Source organism: Cryptotermes secundus, unplaced genomic scaffold (genome assembly GCF_002891405.2).
Source record: "Cryptotermes secundus unplaced genomic scaffold, Csec_1.0 scaffold499, whole genome shotgun sequence".
Classification (NCBI taxonomy): Eukaryota; Metazoa; Arthropoda; class Insecta; order Blattodea; family Kalotermitidae; genus Cryptotermes; species Cryptotermes secundus.
The window spans coordinates 2150527-2167897 of record NW_019738354.1 but is presented as its reverse complement, the minus strand read 5'-3'; the positions used below and the strand labels follow the sequence as shown (position 1 = coordinate 2167897).

General features: G+C 36.8%; 1 protein-coding gene across 6 annotated transcripts in view; it reads right to left on the bottom strand.

The window, feature by feature from the left end:
- Positions 1 to 3257: 3257 nt before the first annotated feature.
- The window catches only part of LOC111870790 (optineurin), a 31098-nt gene continuing 16984 nt past the window's right edge, over positions 3258 to 17371 (bottom strand). For 5 of the 6 annotated variants that reach the window (XM_023863323.2, XM_023863320.2, XM_023863321.2 and 2 more), the window contains 4 exons: positions 16433 to 16635; positions 15342 to 15489; positions 12162 to 12282; positions 7241 to 7327 (listed from right to left, as the gene is read on the bottom strand). In XM_023863323.2, the coding sequence (XP_023719091.1) occupies positions 12172 to 12282; positions 15342 to 15489; positions 16433 to 16635 (462 nt within the window). In that variant the 3' untranslated portion in view covers positions 7241 to 7327; positions 12162 to 12171. Of the gene's footprint in view, positions 7328 to 12161; positions 12283 to 15341; positions 15490 to 16432; positions 16636 to 17371 lie in introns of all 6 variants that reach the window. The other variant, XM_023863324.2, reaches the window with a different exon arrangement.

Here is a 17371-nt window from a genome sequence, read left to right as displayed (position 1 = left end):
TTACGATGTAATTCCAAACACATTACTTACCATGCTCTACCCATAGAATTCCTCAAGAGAAGTAGACTTGCAGTATTAAGGGACAATATATTACAAACGAAAAGAAAAAAAAAATCACTTCACTAGAGCCTTATTGAAAACTTACCCACTGTATGAACATGACCATAACAATTATTGTTCATCAACTGTGACCTCGCATTCAGCAGAGTGAAAGGTGAAACAGCTGCTGAACAATTCTCAACCCCTTGACCGTTTCTGGGAAGTTTTAGGCTTGTCCTCATTAAAATGTTTCAGTCATCACTAAGATTTATGAATCTAGTTTAGGTGGATTATCTCGTGTTTTTATAAATAGATGTCACCTGGAATGAAACAATTTCTTATACCTCTCCTATGGTACACAGTGGAGAGAGAATTACAACAGAGTTACAAAATCTCACAAGAAAATGTTTATTTTCTTACAAAAAAAAAATACTACATGCAATACCATGTGATATTCCTTGTTTTCAGAAATATCACGTCACAAACTACTTGGGGGTCATGGATAGATAACTATCTATATATGAATATGTAATTATTTTTGTTCCTTCAGTCTTAATGTAATCACCTTTACTAAATACATCCAAAAATTGTGTTAAAATTTATCAAGTTTATAAAGTTTTATGCCGGATTCTTTTAATATCATGATGATGATGAATTTTGTAAGCCTGGGTTAAGGCCTGTTTATTTTTTAGCATGCTGCAAAAACCAGAATTGGAGTATCAGCTAAGTGGGAGGAGCCTAGACAAGGAAAATGTTTAATATTATATTCAGGCAACATGCCATGTGAAGGAAGCTATTTGAGATCAGCATTACTTTTTTCCGAAACGATTTTGTACTTCACATATATTTAATGAGACAAACATAAAATTTCATTTACATCTTCCTGCAAAGTGCCAGCTGTTTTTAGAAACAAATTTCTTCACTGAACCTTAGTAAGGGGATCCTGCACAAGATTTAACCAAAATCTTATGATGCTTCAGAAGTCAAAAAGCCATGTCCCTGTTTGCCTGTAAGAGATTAGTTTCCTCATGTCATGTAAAGAATGTCTATGGACAAGATAAAAATATGATTACTCACGAACACAAGCTGGTAGTGATGGTGTACTTGCAGGCTGCTATCATGAGGACAAGGGAATGGTTCTCAGGGCCAGACTCCACGAATGCGTATTACTCAAATACTGCAGAAGAAATGAGTGGAAGAGGAAGTGTTAGTCTGCACTATGAGAATAAGGAAACTGTGTTACTTATGACACCATAAACTGATAAAGTAGTCTATGTCTCACTCTGAAAGATGAAAACCCTGTCTGAAGCACACACCGCAGACAGTCCACCAATACACAATGTCCACAAAATATATTTGGTGATCTGAAGTATTATATTTTTGTAACGATACGTAACTGAATGAAACAAAAATGGAAGTGAAAACAACCATGCTTAAAATTTGTGTAGGTAAATTTCTGTATGTACACCTCCTGTAGAGCAGCACATATTGAGGTATCACTGTCATGTTTTTCTTTTTTTTTTTTGAGGCTACCATAATGGGGACTGCTGATGTTGATACCATTGAAAATTTTGTCTTTCTGCAACTGAAAGAAGAGGACGTTAATGTTTCCTAACATTATGTTGCATTGCCACCTTTTAGTAACTTTCACTGAACTGTTCTAAATCAAAAGATCTCAGGATTTTGGCTGTGATAAGGCAGTACTACTTCATAGTCAACAGGATTTAATATCCCTTGAGTTTCTTTATTTAGGTATATGTATAAAGCGCAGTTTATGAAACCACTGGATATCCAGACATTTCCAAAACACGAAAACTCAGGAATACAGTAGCTACTGAAAATGTAATACCAGAAATGCTCAAATGTGTATGTTATATGAAAATATGCTCTACTGCAAGAGGTACAAATGAAAAACTTCACTAACACAAAATCTAAGTGTGTGTCGTCAGATTTTAATTCATTTATGCATCACGGTTACAGAAACAGAACACTCTGTAACACCAAACACATTTTGTGACATCTGTATCACACTGTTCTACTGAGACTCACTGGCCAGTATCCATAATTACTGTGCATATCTGCACACTGAATTCAGTCTTCAATCTGGATGATGAGGAAACGACAAACATACAAACTTCATGAACAGATTTTGTATAAGATTACAGAAGACACTGGATCCAACATGTTGAAAGAATGAGATGTGATAACATTTGTCAATAAATACCAAACTACACAAGGATGCTTAGGAAAATTTCACAAGATTGAAAGAATCTGTTCTGTAATGCCTGTAACAAGCAAACAAGGCAATACTGGGAATGATGATGATATGGCGACCAACTCATATATTCTATACTGACCCAACTATAACACATGGGTTCTTCACTTTGAAAAATGCATAAAATACTAATTCAGAGATTTCTGGGAAAACAGACTGCTGGCAGCTGTGGCATACATCCACCCTCATGTGCCTATGACGAACAGAACAACCAGTATCAGATAAAAATGTTAAAGGCAAAGCTGTCCCTGTGCTTAATTAATGAACATGTATAAGGAAGCGAAGGTACAGCTCCACTATTCTTGATTTCAGCACTAGACGGAGAAGAGTGGTCATCATGCTTTGGCTGCTTTTTTCCTGGGGAAAGAGACCCTGGTATCCACTGGCTAGGAGTCTGGCTGGGCCCCACAGACAGGCTGGGGGCTGTGGAGTAAAGAAAAATGTCTTGCACATACTGGAAATCAAACCCCAGCTGTCCAGCCCATAGCCTACTGCTATACCTAATAATCTGTCCTGTGTTTACAAAGCAGTAATTATTAGATTTGTGTAACCATTGCTAAATTGTTAAATTGTTGATGCTGATATGGGAAAGACAAGAAAGTCAGCATTTTCACTGGGGAAATGTCATGAATGGAGACCAGTAGGGATAGTGACTGGACGAATGTTATTAAAATGGACCTTAGGAATGTCAACTGCCTTGGAATCTGTGCAAATGGCAGGGTTTTGTGATATGAAACATCAAATCCCATATGGAGGGGAAGTTCTTGTTCAGCTGAGTACCAACAGCTCTGTGAATATCTTGTACCAGGAGTTGTGGTCCCAGCAAAATGAGAAATCCTGCTATACAACCATGTTCTTTATACGAGTACATGCACACACGGCTACCTAACTAGACGCTTCTTCCTTGAGCAGTTATTTTTTCAGCTGATTAAGAACTTCTGTATTGTTAAGAATTTTATTTACATAGTAATACAGGAAAGTGATATTTAATTAACATTCTTACATTCTTGACTGCGCATTCTCAACTTTCAACATAATGATCACAAATCTTATAAACTGTTAATACAAAGGAAAATAACTGCAGGCCTAAATGTTTCTCTTTCCTACTTCTCTTCCTGTCAACATTCTAAAACAAAATATAGCAGCCACATCAATTTTCTACCAGTGTTTGAGATGCTGCTCCTGGCTCAGGCAAGCTGCTACTATCATAATATTACCAACATTCCAAGCTGACACCAAACATTTTTAACAGAAAGATCATACAAAGCTGAAAAAGTGACATCTGTAATCTCTCATGACAAATGAAAGTTAGGCATTTTCTAAATGTAGGTCTTAAAAGGTTTTTGTACATTTCGCAGTATGCATCCAGAAGATGGTCCTTTGATACTTCACTCCAAATTTATTCCATATTCACATAACTACTGATCACCAAGCAGACTTCATTGCATACAGAGACTATGAAAGTTTGAAAACAAACATAAAATTATGGTAACTTGTTTGCTATGGCACAATAAAGGGAACATGAGGTCTGTCTGTATCAGATCCAAAGTACAGAGCAGCTTAAACAGCAGCACCCAAGATACGAACAAACTAGACTCCAAACTGAAACCTATACACTAGCAACAAACCCGTCTTCATGTGAAGCAACATGACACTCCTCACTAAGCATTACAACACCAGGAACAGGTTCCTAAATTAAAACTGTTATTCTCTGGAATCATCCTTCAACATGTCTTTTCCATCTAGATTTTAGCAATGACCATTCACCAAAACAGTAAGTTTGCATCAAGATGGTAGCTGCAGCTGAAATGTCAGAATGAACTGAATTTTCTTTACAAGAAGTTTCTCACACAAGTCTCAATATATTATGATACAAACAAAAGACTGGTTCTGGCTGTAGTTACCTAGATTTTGACCACATTTAGTCTGGAACATAAATGCCAATATTGGAGAAACACGCTGCTTCCACATTTACCTTGACGACAATGTGTTCCTCCACAATGCTGGTGACATAGCTACACAATTATGAAGTGTCACAACCCAGAAAACCACAAATGAACAATCACTGCCATAAAATCCTCAAATCTTCTAAAAGAATTTGTTACTGAAACTTAAATTATTTCAGGATAGCAGGGGGAATGGGTATAAAACATGTAAGACGAGACTTTCCAAAAGAATCTGTGGAACAAACTCTGGTGAAGATATCTAAAAATTAGCATTACATGACCTGTGAACTTGTTATCCGTTACGCTTGATTTTGAACCCTCAATGCACAATTCCTGATGTTTTTAACGTTCATTCAGAGGAATCCAATAAAGTTTTCATTCTATGCTGCGTTCCACACCCTACTGGCCACACCATGATCCCCCAATCACACAAAGGGTACCAACCCCTATTTCAACCGATATAAAATTATAAAATAAGCAAATCAATACAAGTTAGTTGTACTGCATAGATTCTTAATTGTGGATATAATTAAAAATAACTATAATATTTTATGGATTGTTCTATAACATCAGCAGTAGGAAAACTACGTCCTGTGTGCTAAAGGCCCAAGGCTTAAATATAGTTTGGCGGAGTACGCTTGGTTAATGTAATATTTTAACTCTTGAAATAATGTTGCATATGTTGGTAAAATTACATTAATATGGTCCTCATTCAATAGGATAGGCCATGGAACTTTAAGATCTATCACACTTCAACATTACAATTACATACTGATTATAATACTAAGTAAGGAGAATGGAAAGTTGGAAGATGAAAAGCTTATATTAATTAGCGGTAACTTTTAGGCAATCATTTCAATAAGGTAAAATATAACTACATAACACATAATGAAAAATATAATAGTTTATATATAAAATTGAAATGACTAATTTTATCACCCAAAACACCATTCAGAGTACGCTATAGAAGGTCTCTTAGACAAAACATATATTCTCATATAGAATTTTATATATTCATATGAGGTCTGATTACAAAAATACCTCTAATTCCTCATAAATTTAATCAATTATTTTTATATGAGTTAAACTAAATATTCCAGACCTTATTAAGGAGAAGGATAATTGTAATATCTTGATCAACGTAAATACAGTCCAAATGGACTGAAATAAACACAAGGGAACGAATAAATTAAAGTACAGTAACTTCCCAAGTTACAAACATAGTGCATTCACAGTAACTCATTTCTGTATCAGCTCTTAATTACACATCATCTTGGTTCACACAACCTGACATTTTTGGGAGTCATAATACAGAATTTAATTCCAATTTTCACTTATATTAATGGTAAAATAAGATTAAAAAGAATGCAAATCACATAGGATATATAGAGTGGCAACAACAAAAGGTGACAAATACTGAAACTGGAGCAGCCTTGAGACATCTGAATGGCAGGGGAAGAAGTCAACCTGCTGGGCTGACATTCTACCTCTGAGCTATTTGTAAGTGGAACATTCATAACTTGGAGAGTACCTGTACTTAAGATAGCATAGTAAATCCTACTCCGCTTCATTATTCATGTATCATCACAATTCTCTCTCTCTCTCTGTTTCTTTCACATTCACCATTTTGCATTCTTCATGTCCAACCACTCACTTGCTTATGTTTCTTTTTATCAGTAATATATATAGTATTTTCTAAAGTATTCTGATGATGGTGTGCAACACTCAAAATTACTGGGTTTTTGGACTTTGTCCATTGCTCGATATTCTAATAACAGCATAACAGGAAAATATGCAATAAAAACTGTGACAAAGCATGCAAGATCTGTGCAGGTTTTATCACAATTTTTATTTCATATTTTCCTATCATCCCCTTTGACAAAATCTGGTCTCAGGTACTTATATAGGTGTATTTACACTGACATATGTTGTCCAGTGACTGATGTTAGTTCCTTCTAAGGGACCTAACAGAGTAGGCATCTCCCCCGCCCTAACCTGAAAATGGAAAGATCCCAGTTTCCAAAATGCTGTGTTCTCTAGTTTTCTAGAATACTCCATGATGGACAAGACAAAAACCCAGTAATTCTGAGTACATATAACAAGTTACCACCAAACAACTCTACAGTGTAGGTTCACTGTATATGTCCCACATTTTATTACACTACTAGCAAATAAAAACCCAGTTATTTTGCAGAAATAGTAAAAACTATTTTATACAGCAATACCACAAGAAAACCAAATGCACAAAGCAATACACTCCTCACTCATGTGCAGATTATGAAAGTTCGCATTCAAGCATATGAATGAGGACGGTGGCACCATGTGGCTCTAGTCCTTGTGCCCACCATTTTATTTTATTTGAAAATATGAACTCAAGAATTAGCACACCAATGACTTCAATTTCACATCCAGACACACTAAACTTCAATTTTCCATTTTTCACTCAGAAGAAGTTCCTCCGACACAAAAAAAATGTAAAGAGGCCTGCTGCTGGATCCTCCTGCTTTGTCCCTCTGAGCCACTGGTATAGTTATACTTGTGGCACTGCTATAGCAGTCAGATAGATATCTTGGCTTTCAATATCAGGAAATTTGGCCACACTTATGTACTTAAATGAAATCATCTCAAATGTACACAAATGCAGACAATTCTTTTTTCAGATAATGCGTTAAGAAAACTGACGGAACTACTGAAGCCTAAGCCTCACAGCTGAGTAAAGAAGTAATCTGATGAATCCCCCATGATTTGATGACACATTTTTACAGCAAAAAGCTGTAGTAACACAAGTCAGAGTTGGCACAAGCAATAACATTCATTACTCATAAAATATATGTTTTCCTACAAATATATTTGCCAAAATAACCTATATATTATATGAACTTGTGCCGACACTGTTATATAAGTGTAGGCAATCATTTAAAAGAACCAGGAGGTTAAACATACTTGTCACATATACCTGACATTATGGCAGCAAGTCCAAACATTCTTGAACATGCAGTTCCAAAGGTGGAAACTGGGAGAAACGCTTGCTGCACTTTGGACAGTAGTATACATCCTCAGGCTCAGTCTGAAATATGCAACATTACAATAACTAATTATTGCTTTGATATCATCTATAAATACAAGTGTATATATATATCTATATGGTACAGCATGCATTCATTCATTCATTCATTCATTCATCCATCTGTAATCTGTCAAGACAATAGGTCCACAGTCTCTTCCAAAACAGTTCCTCCATTTGATGCGATCTAGAGCTTTCTCCTTCAAATGAAAATATCCTCTTCTGTCCCCAAGGTCATCCAGCATCTTCTTACGTCTTCTTCCTCGTCTTCTGGTCACTTCTATCCGCCCTCTATCTTTCCTTCAATAACTTCTTTTAGAAGGCAGTTACAGCGTAAGATATGACCAATCCAATTAGTCTTCCGTTTTCTTATTTCGTGTAGGATATTCCTCTGCTCACTGACTCTAAATAACACTTCTTCATTTCTCACATAATCGGTCCAAATGATCTTCTCCATCCTTCTCCAACAGCCAAGAAATAACAACATCGTTTATAAGATTGTATTCTTCTTGGATATGGCACTGTGTAGTATGGTAGATGGTTACCAACGTGCAGGAGGAACATAATGCATCCATTTCATATCACAAAGTTGGAGGAAGCATGTGCCTCTAAAACAGTGGTAACCTTCCACCAGAGTACATGGTGTCATAATGGAGAGAACCATAATCAAACACTACACTACTGAGAAAACTTCAAATCACATGTTAACAGTCACTATGAAAGAAACTATCACTGGCAACATGCAGACAGTGTAAACCAGCAAATGAAGTATGAAACACATTAGCATGTGGATAATCTATATTCACAAAAGCGGAATATTATATTAACAGACAAATAATACAGCATAACTACACAAACAAAGAAAGAAAATGCAAGATCTGAGGTTTATCTGGCCTGTAAAGAATCAGTTTCATTTTCAGGCACTGTGACACTACAGTATATGCCATAATACTGCAAACATAAATGGAAAAAATGTAGTAAGCAGGAAACTAAATAATAATTACATAATATAAAACAGATGAACACAAATCAGAGGAAAGGTAAATAAATGAACGTAATGGTACAAAAACAACAGATATATATATACTGCAATGGACACAAATATGCTCCTTTATCATCTGGGAATAACTAACTCCATGGAACTAAGCCCTTCTTGAAAAGCTGTCAGTCACCCAGCTATTCAAGAATTTCCCAAAATTTTATGGAAACTGATGGTTCATTAACATGTTCAAAAGAGCTCTCCACTGGTCCCTCTAATCCATATCAATCCAGTCCATACCAACCCCATCCTATCTCTCTAAGATCCATTTTAATCCTCCCACCTATGTCTTGGTCTTCCTAGTGGTCTGGCTTTCCTGCCAAAATACTATATGCATTCCTCTTCACTGCCATTCATGCTATATGCCCTACCAACATCATCCTCTTTGACTTCGTCATTCTAATTATATCTGATGAAGAGCGCAGGTTATGAAGCTTCTCATTATGCAGTTTTCTCCAACCTCCTATCACTTCAGCCCTCTTCAGTCCTCTTCTCAGCACCATGTTCTCAAATACCCTCAGTCTGTAGTCAAAGACCAATTTTCATACCCATACAAAACCACACGCAAAATTACAATTCTGTATATCCTAATTTTTATATTTTTAGACAGAAGATGAGATGACAAAAGATTCTCAACTGAATAGAAGCAAGTATTACCCAAATTCAATCTCCTCTAAATTTCCTCCTGAATCAAATTTTGATATCACCTAGGAACAGGGATTTTAAATCTCTCAGTTATTATGAGACTGCAGTCTTTCTTAATTCAGACCACGGACATGTGCCAATATAATAATTTAACACACCGTCAACAAATGTTAAATGCGATAAATAAGAGCATATCATCTATACATATCACCTTTAATTAATAGCACAAAAATATTAATTCACCAAAGCACATGCAGCAGACTAATACTCATGCAAATCCACTTTTACATGCAGAAGTCCAATCAAGAGACAAAAGCACAAATTTGAGTACATTCTAACAGTTTTCCGTCAGCTGATTCCACACCGCTTCCTAAACTGCACAAGGGCTTCAGTGTCACACAAAAGAATGACAATGAATGCTAGACTGGGAAGGATGCAAAAAGAAAGACATCATGGTCTATTTAAAGCACAAGTCCTATATTTGCTTGGAGGGAAAGAGGAAAACCACAAAAAGCTCAGTAAAGATGGCTGGCCTCTGGGCCAAAAACTGAATGTGAAGTGCTGACTACAAAATTGCGACATTCAGTTACTTTAATTATTGTACAACATGATGCGATATTGTCATCTCACAGAAATTCTCTTGGCTAAACGTAGAATGAATGTTTCTGACACAGAAAGCACTTTGTTTCAGACACAATGAACAGCCACATCATTCTATGCCTGCATTAATTAACTAAACCGAACATTCAATAAAAGACAAACTCCAAAGTAATCAGAATGTATGAGATAGTCCAGTTTTAGAGAAACAGAATTTTAATGTACAGGACAGACAAAACTGTTGGGTAAGACTACATTCTTCTATGATATGAAGCTATGTAGTTTGGTAGATAAGTATTAATGTTTTGGCGCAAACTCCTGCCTCCATTTTCAGAGTAAATGGACTCTTCCATTCTGAAGACGGGGACAGCAGGCTCCTACAAGACTTTGATATCCATCTACTCTCTTCTACCATGAAAATGGAGGTTAAAGGTTCCTGCAAACTGCTGATCTACCAACCAACATTAGGTGCCATATCCCAGAAGGATGTAATCTTAATATTCACTGCCATGACTACCTCAAATCCCACCAAACTGTTTGCCCTGTTTGGTAACAAGTTCTGATTAAGATGTATGAATTTCTTCACAGAAAGCACATACAAGTTCTAAAGTCTCTGAATTTTAAGATCTGTTACACTACTGCCCAACCCAATTCAGAATCTTTTGTCGTTTCACCTGCTATCCAAAAACATACAATTAATATTGTATTTGTTCTCTTGAAATTTATCTTGGGAGGAACAATCTTGTCATAACTGGAAGAAAATTAAGCCTGAGCACTGACAAAATATTGTGACATGTTGCGCAATGGAGGACAACCCCCTCCCTACCCAGCAGTGACGTGTCAACTCTGGCCACTGTGACGTGGCGGATGAGTCAACGCTCTGTTCTCCCCTCCGCAGTGACATAACGCGCAACGCCGCAATTGCTACGAACCCATAAACAACTTCCAACAGCGTTGCTACATAACAGGCAAACACTGCGACTATATAAGAGAGCAGCACTGCCTGCGAGGTGAGTTGTAATGTGGCCGTCGCCAAGTGCATTTGAAGTGAGTTGAGTTAACGTGTAGCTGTTGCCGAGTTCAGTAGTTGTTGTCAGTCTAAAGTGTATCAGCCACCAAAGTTAGCTCTCAAGTTCTCAAGCCAGCAGCCTACGAGTTGAGTTGAAATATAGCAGCAGTCGCGGTAAGAAGACCTGAACACGTGGTTACAAGATTTTATGTGACAGTGTGCGATAACTAAGAAGTCAGCGAGTGGAAGACTTATTGTGTGCTATAGTACAGTTATATTTGGAGTGTGTAATTCAGAGAGACTTTTACAGCTCCCGCGTTATTAATACGTGAAGACTCTTGAAGATAGAGTGAACAGTTTATTGCAAATAGGGTTATAAAGGGTGAAACCCCGCAACAGTGTGAACAGATTATTGCGAATAGGGTTATAAAGTGTGAAAACCCACAACTGTGTTATAAATAATTGTAGCCGAGACTTGTAGGTTGTTAAATAAACCAATTAACAATCTGAATGGCGTCTTCAGTAACGAAACACGTTACAATATGTAGAGAATATGAGATCTAAAGTTTTTGTGGTGGTGAATATAGTGAAACCTCCCGTTTAAGATTTCCCAAAGAGGCAGTGAATTTGAACATAAAACTGCAAAAAATTTGAAATGGAGGAAATAACACTGGGATTACTGACTTAGGATCACTGGAACTGAATAAATGGTATAAAATGTTAAACTGATGAACATTAAATGGGAGTTCCACTTCATTAAGATTACAACCTTCTGGAATGCGAGACCATGGAGTTTGAAAAATAGGTACCAATGCTTCAAGGAAACCTACTGCCACTAAAATGTTGATAACCTAAAACATTGGCAGAAGGTTTCTATAAAACACTACTCCATTACTACACTATAAGGCATCCTATCCCAGATGACTGTAATATTGACATATAAAGAATGATTATAATGGACCATTTTGAAAACAAGGACAAAAAATGTGAGTGAATGAACACACTTAACTCATTCATTTCATGGAACAGCATCCTTCTAGAAAAGCTAACAGCCACTCAGCTAATCAAGAAATTATCTGCCTTTTACAGAACCTAAAGACTATTACTGTGTTCATAAAGTCTACCACTGGTCCCTGTCCTGAGCCAGATTAACTCACACCATTGCACAGTATTTAGGAACTAATGAACGACAAAATAAATTTGTCTTAAGAAACATAATAAGCCAGAAGTGAATATGATGGAAAGTATCTCATTTAAGAATCAACATACTGGGGTGAGACACCATGTAGTATGACAGTTAGGTACCAAAATTTCAGGGAAATGTTGGCACCAAATCACATGGCTTCACATCCCACAAGATAATAATCTCTACAGTTACCACTGCAAGACTCTCAAATTTCACAACATAAAAATCAAGCTTTTGAAACATATAACACTTTTAAGTAATAATGTGCAATCTATCTGTGCACAACCTGCAAATAATCCCCTCTCCACCATCCAATGTTTACAGGTATAATAACAGACACATAGGAATATGGGAACCATACCTTCTCAATGTCATTCAAGACATGTCTCAACATGATACTCAAGAAGGGACACCTGAGCAAATGCCATGTTACACACAGGACAAAAGAAGCGTTTTGGTGGAGGGACCTCCTCATCAAACACCTGCAAGACACAGGTTGTCATAAGTGCATGTCTATTGCTTAAAACATCTGAGTGCCCATATAAGGCCTAGAATGAATGACAGAATTAAATGATCACTGCTAACAGCATGAAAGACTTTAATTCCACTGAACTGGTCTATGCACATAAAACATAAATTTAACCCCACATAACTCTCCATAATAGTGTGAATTCACTAACAATGCTCAATCATACCCAGCAGGCTAGTGCAGTGACCCTGTTATAGCCTTGATTGAAAGATACCTGGTTTGACTCTTGACCAATTTCAATCAATTATGATGGGATTCTGCAGTTTTCCTTAGTTCCTCCAGGTAAATACTGGGATATCTTACAACAGACCATGATTGTCTCCTTCCAAGTCCTTACCTATTCACTATTCATGAGCCACTTGCCATCTCATTTGATGGTTTACAAAACACAAACTTCAAACAGCATCACTAAATAATCCAAGAATCAATAATTTCCTAGAGATATTAATTTTCATAGACATATCAGTCATTATGGGAGCATGCAGTAGCAGAGTTGGTTGAGGGGCTATGCTACAATCCGGAAGGTCGTGGGTTCAAGTCCCGATGAGGTCATTGGATTTTTTTCAATTGACCTAATCCTTCCAGCCGCACTATGGCCCTGGCGTTCACTCAGCCTCTAACAGAAATGAATACCAGGAATTAATTAAATAATTTTCCTGGGGAGTAAAGCACGGCTGGCACGTAAGGCTGACAACCTTACCGCCATCTTTGAGCCGATTGTCTAGATCAGGCATGTCAAACTCAACTTGTACAGAGGGCCACCTCAAACCTATAAATAATAGTCCAGGGCTGCACTTCAAAATAGAAATATACAAGGAAATTTAACTCTATTTATTATTTAGGAATAATTTCAATACAATTACCTAGTCACATATATACAGTTTTAAAAAGCAACAGAATGCCATTTTTGACAAGTATCAAACAGCTTTTCAATATGTAAAAAGAGAGATTACACAAGAAATTATGTTAGAAATAGCAAAACATTGAATTTCCTGCAGCCTGCTAATTTATGTCTGTGTGAGTCTTCTTGTCTTCTGGTCTGTTGGAAAATTGTCTTTACAAAAAATATTTCTACTATAATTTTAATATTGATTTTAATATCAATTAGCTCTAAAAGTTGAGGGGCCACACTTTGTGGCTATGGGGGCCGCATGTTTGACACGGCTGGTCTAGATAATGTGGGACCCTATGGGCATTCATGGCCTGGTACAGGGATAGCTTTACTTTTTATTTTATCAGTCATTACACAGATGATGTGTCTTTTGCATTCTGTTGTTGTAAGTTACTACTAATGTACTTTTTAGTCCATCACAACTTACTCATGAATAAATAACTGAAGGCATGAGTTTATTGATGAAATCAGTATTTACTAGGAATACACGCTACATGTTTCGGTCATATGTAACCATCATCAGGAACTTAGAATATTAAAATATGTCAATGTACATTACTGGACTGCTAGTTATGGGATACATTGCAGAACCTTTCCCAAGATTACAATATTACAAAATATATTGAATTGATTATTCAACTGAATGAAAGTGTAAGGGGTGGGCCTTCTTGGCCCTTGCACCACACCCACAGTGATCTGTTGTGCCTTGATTATTCAATTAGGTAAGTCTGTAATTTATTCCCATTATAAAAAACATATCCCACACAACACAAAACTACGCACCAACCTAATACCCTGACCACCCCCACCACCTAAAGAAACTCCTCCATTCCTGTCTTCTCTCCCCCTCCAATCACTCCCACAGACCATAATCACTCCTGACATTACCAATTCGAGAACTTCAGTCCTTTCCCAACAACACAATGGGCCAATACATCTATAGCAACAATGGAACTACATCAGCAATAAGTATTAACCAATAATCATAGGATATATATTCATATCCCTATAGTACATTAAGATCACACAAAATTCATCTTCTAAGAAAAAAGCAACATTAGCCAATAAACTCACAAAAACACTTCCATATAGTACAACAAAATAACCAAAGAGTTAAATATAAAACCAGGAAACAGCAACTTCAATCAAAATACTCACAAGAGAGCACTTCAATTCAGGACAACAAAATAATCAGTGAGTGTTAAATGCATAAGTACATACAAGTAGTTCTAGCCATGAAGAAATACACACACAAAGATTATGTCCATTCAATATATATTCTTAATTTTTCAGATGAACCACAGAAAACAAGTTCAGCATGAAGTTATCAGTACTAGATACATACTGGAAATTCAAAGTACTCCACCCAAAAGATATACATACGCTGAAAAAAAAAAACACATTCATGTCCCCACATACAACATACCCTAAACACAGTAGTATTCCGCTGATACCACCTACCTACCTACCTACCTACCTACCTACCACATTCTACCTACCTCTACTGAAGTTTTAACATCTACTCTTAACTAATAACTATAATAATGGAAATAAATTATAGACTCACCTAACTTAATAATCAATTTGATATTTTCTATAATATTGTAATCTCAGGAAATTTTGTGTAAAACAGGACTATCTACAATGAATCCACTGTAATTAGCAGTCCAGTAATGTACGTTGACATGCATTTCAATATTTTAAATGCCTGATGATGGTCATATATGATAGAAACATGCAGCGTGCATTCTTAGTAACTAACCAATTTCATCAATCAACTCATGCCTTCAGTTGTTCATTTATAAAAAGTGAGTTTGCTGTGATAGATAGACTAGAAAATACATTAGCATATCAATCATTGTTACTACAAGTCATTATTTTGTATCTATAATATTTATAATGCTAAATGGTATATACTTTTTGATCTAGACCGGCAATGGTTTGGAGACACTGAGCCAGTCTCACCAACTTTGTTTGAGTCAATACTCAAATCTGCAACAACTGCAAATTCTAGGCGCTAGAAAGCTTCACTGTTATGTTAATAAACTCAAGCATAGAACCACCATGACCAAACAAATGTAACAGTCAGTAATTTGTTAGGCAATGTACATAATCCTCACTCTAAATGGCTGGGTATCCTCTTCTGCTGCTGGCAATGGATTCTGCTGCTGAGGACCTGGGGAAGGTCTTCTGCCAGGAGAGGACCTAGTTGGTCTCTGAGGTTCTGCTCGCCCTGGGGTTGCTATCGTGTTCCAACCACTTGTGATACTGGAACCATCAATTAAATTATCAATTCCAGTGTCCAGGACTGGAAATTTTAACTTGGAACATCACTGCTTAAGTTTAAGAATGGAATTATGATCAGTCTCCACTCTTAATCTGCCTCAGACATGAATTCCTTCATTCTTATCAGAAGGCAGAGGCTCTTTAGGAAAAAGTAATGTGGCCAAGTGTTTTCCAATTTAGTGAAAACATATTTCCAAATGTGTTATTTTCAGTTCTATATACTGCTCTGGTATTTGCATTCATATACAAGTCTATAATTACTAACTATAAACAATAATATTTATTAATAATAACTTAAAGTCACGAGGCCTGACCACTCCTCTATATTATCAAATAGGTCACTTGTTAAATAAGTCATCACCCAAATTAAGAATACACCTTCTATTCAACAATATGGCCATGTTAGATACTTCAGGAATGGTATCAATGCAAAAGTTACTCCTCAGGGGTTTTGTTCATGCAAGGAACATACTAAAGATACATGGGAAGATCCAACTTTCATGAAACTTAATAATAAACCCACAAAATATTCTCAAAATATCTCCTACTAAGATGCATATGCCAGGCCGTGCCATGGCTCAAGCGGTTAGTCACTGGCTTCCCACTGTGGTGGCCCGGGTTTGATCCTGGGTCTGGTCAAGTGGGATTTGTGGTGGACAAAGTGGCACTGAAGCAGGTTTTCTCCGAGTACTTCGGTTTCCCCTGCCAATCTTCATTCCACCAACTGCTTCACAATCACCCTCACCTATTATCTGGGGCTGGTACAATAGGCCAGAAGTGGCTGCAGTACAAGGAACTTCATCCCACCCCACTAGCAATAAGAAAGAAAAAGATGCATACGCCACATCTTCTAATGTGGTAATTGCTGACACTAATGATATATTATATTCAAGTGATGCTCTAGTTGGTGCAGCAAGCTAATTACATTGGTGCTGATGCAACCAGAGCAGGTGGTGCATGTTTCTGCATTTGCTCATACTGGTTCTGCTGGTATGCCTCTAATTCATCCAGCAGTTGCTGGTTGCGGCGTTGGAGATGTCGCAGATCTTCTGCCAGTCTCTCCTTCTCTCCAGCAAGATTCTCACGAGCTTCTCGCTCGGCATTAAAATCAGACTGGTAAACTTCAACCTGGAGAAAGAAACATCTTTTATAATGCATGCTGTTCTAATGGGCTATCAGTGTCCTATCCAATACTAGACCAAGTTAGCCTGTTACAATTATTACAAGTCTCTCTCCCTCTTTAGAGAGGTCATCACACTTCAGCTCTGTTGACAATGCATTTTATAATTTTGGAAGAATCGTTCAGATTCCCCTTCCAGAAATTGCACTGCAATGTACTGAAGATTAAATACATGAATGGCAGATATAACCAACCAACTAACCTCTCATTTCATAAATTCTGTGCAAAGTACACCTAACATGTGTGTAAAAGTGCACACCAAACATGCACACTTTCCAAATGTGGATTTTGGTACACTGCTTATATCACTGACCTTGATCCTCATTTATTGCAGAGGTAAATCCCTTGTTGCAAAGCTAACTGCATTAAAGAGTCACAGAACAGAATCACCAAATATTTTTCCTTCAGTCTTATATACCATATCACAAAAGGCCCCAACTGAAGTGTTGGAGACCTACGTTTTATGTTCAAACCAATTTTGTTTTTAAGAAACACATTCCTCTGAAATGTTGACAATGATCTACCAAATGAAGCAGCCTCATATCTCAGCACACACAGTGCTGATTATGTTTGGTTTGAAGACATGTAATGTAGGCATACTGGACCAACATAAACTACAATTAAACTGGCCCACCAACTTTTAGTCAAAAATTTCAAATAATAAATTTAATTTAAAAACAGTCA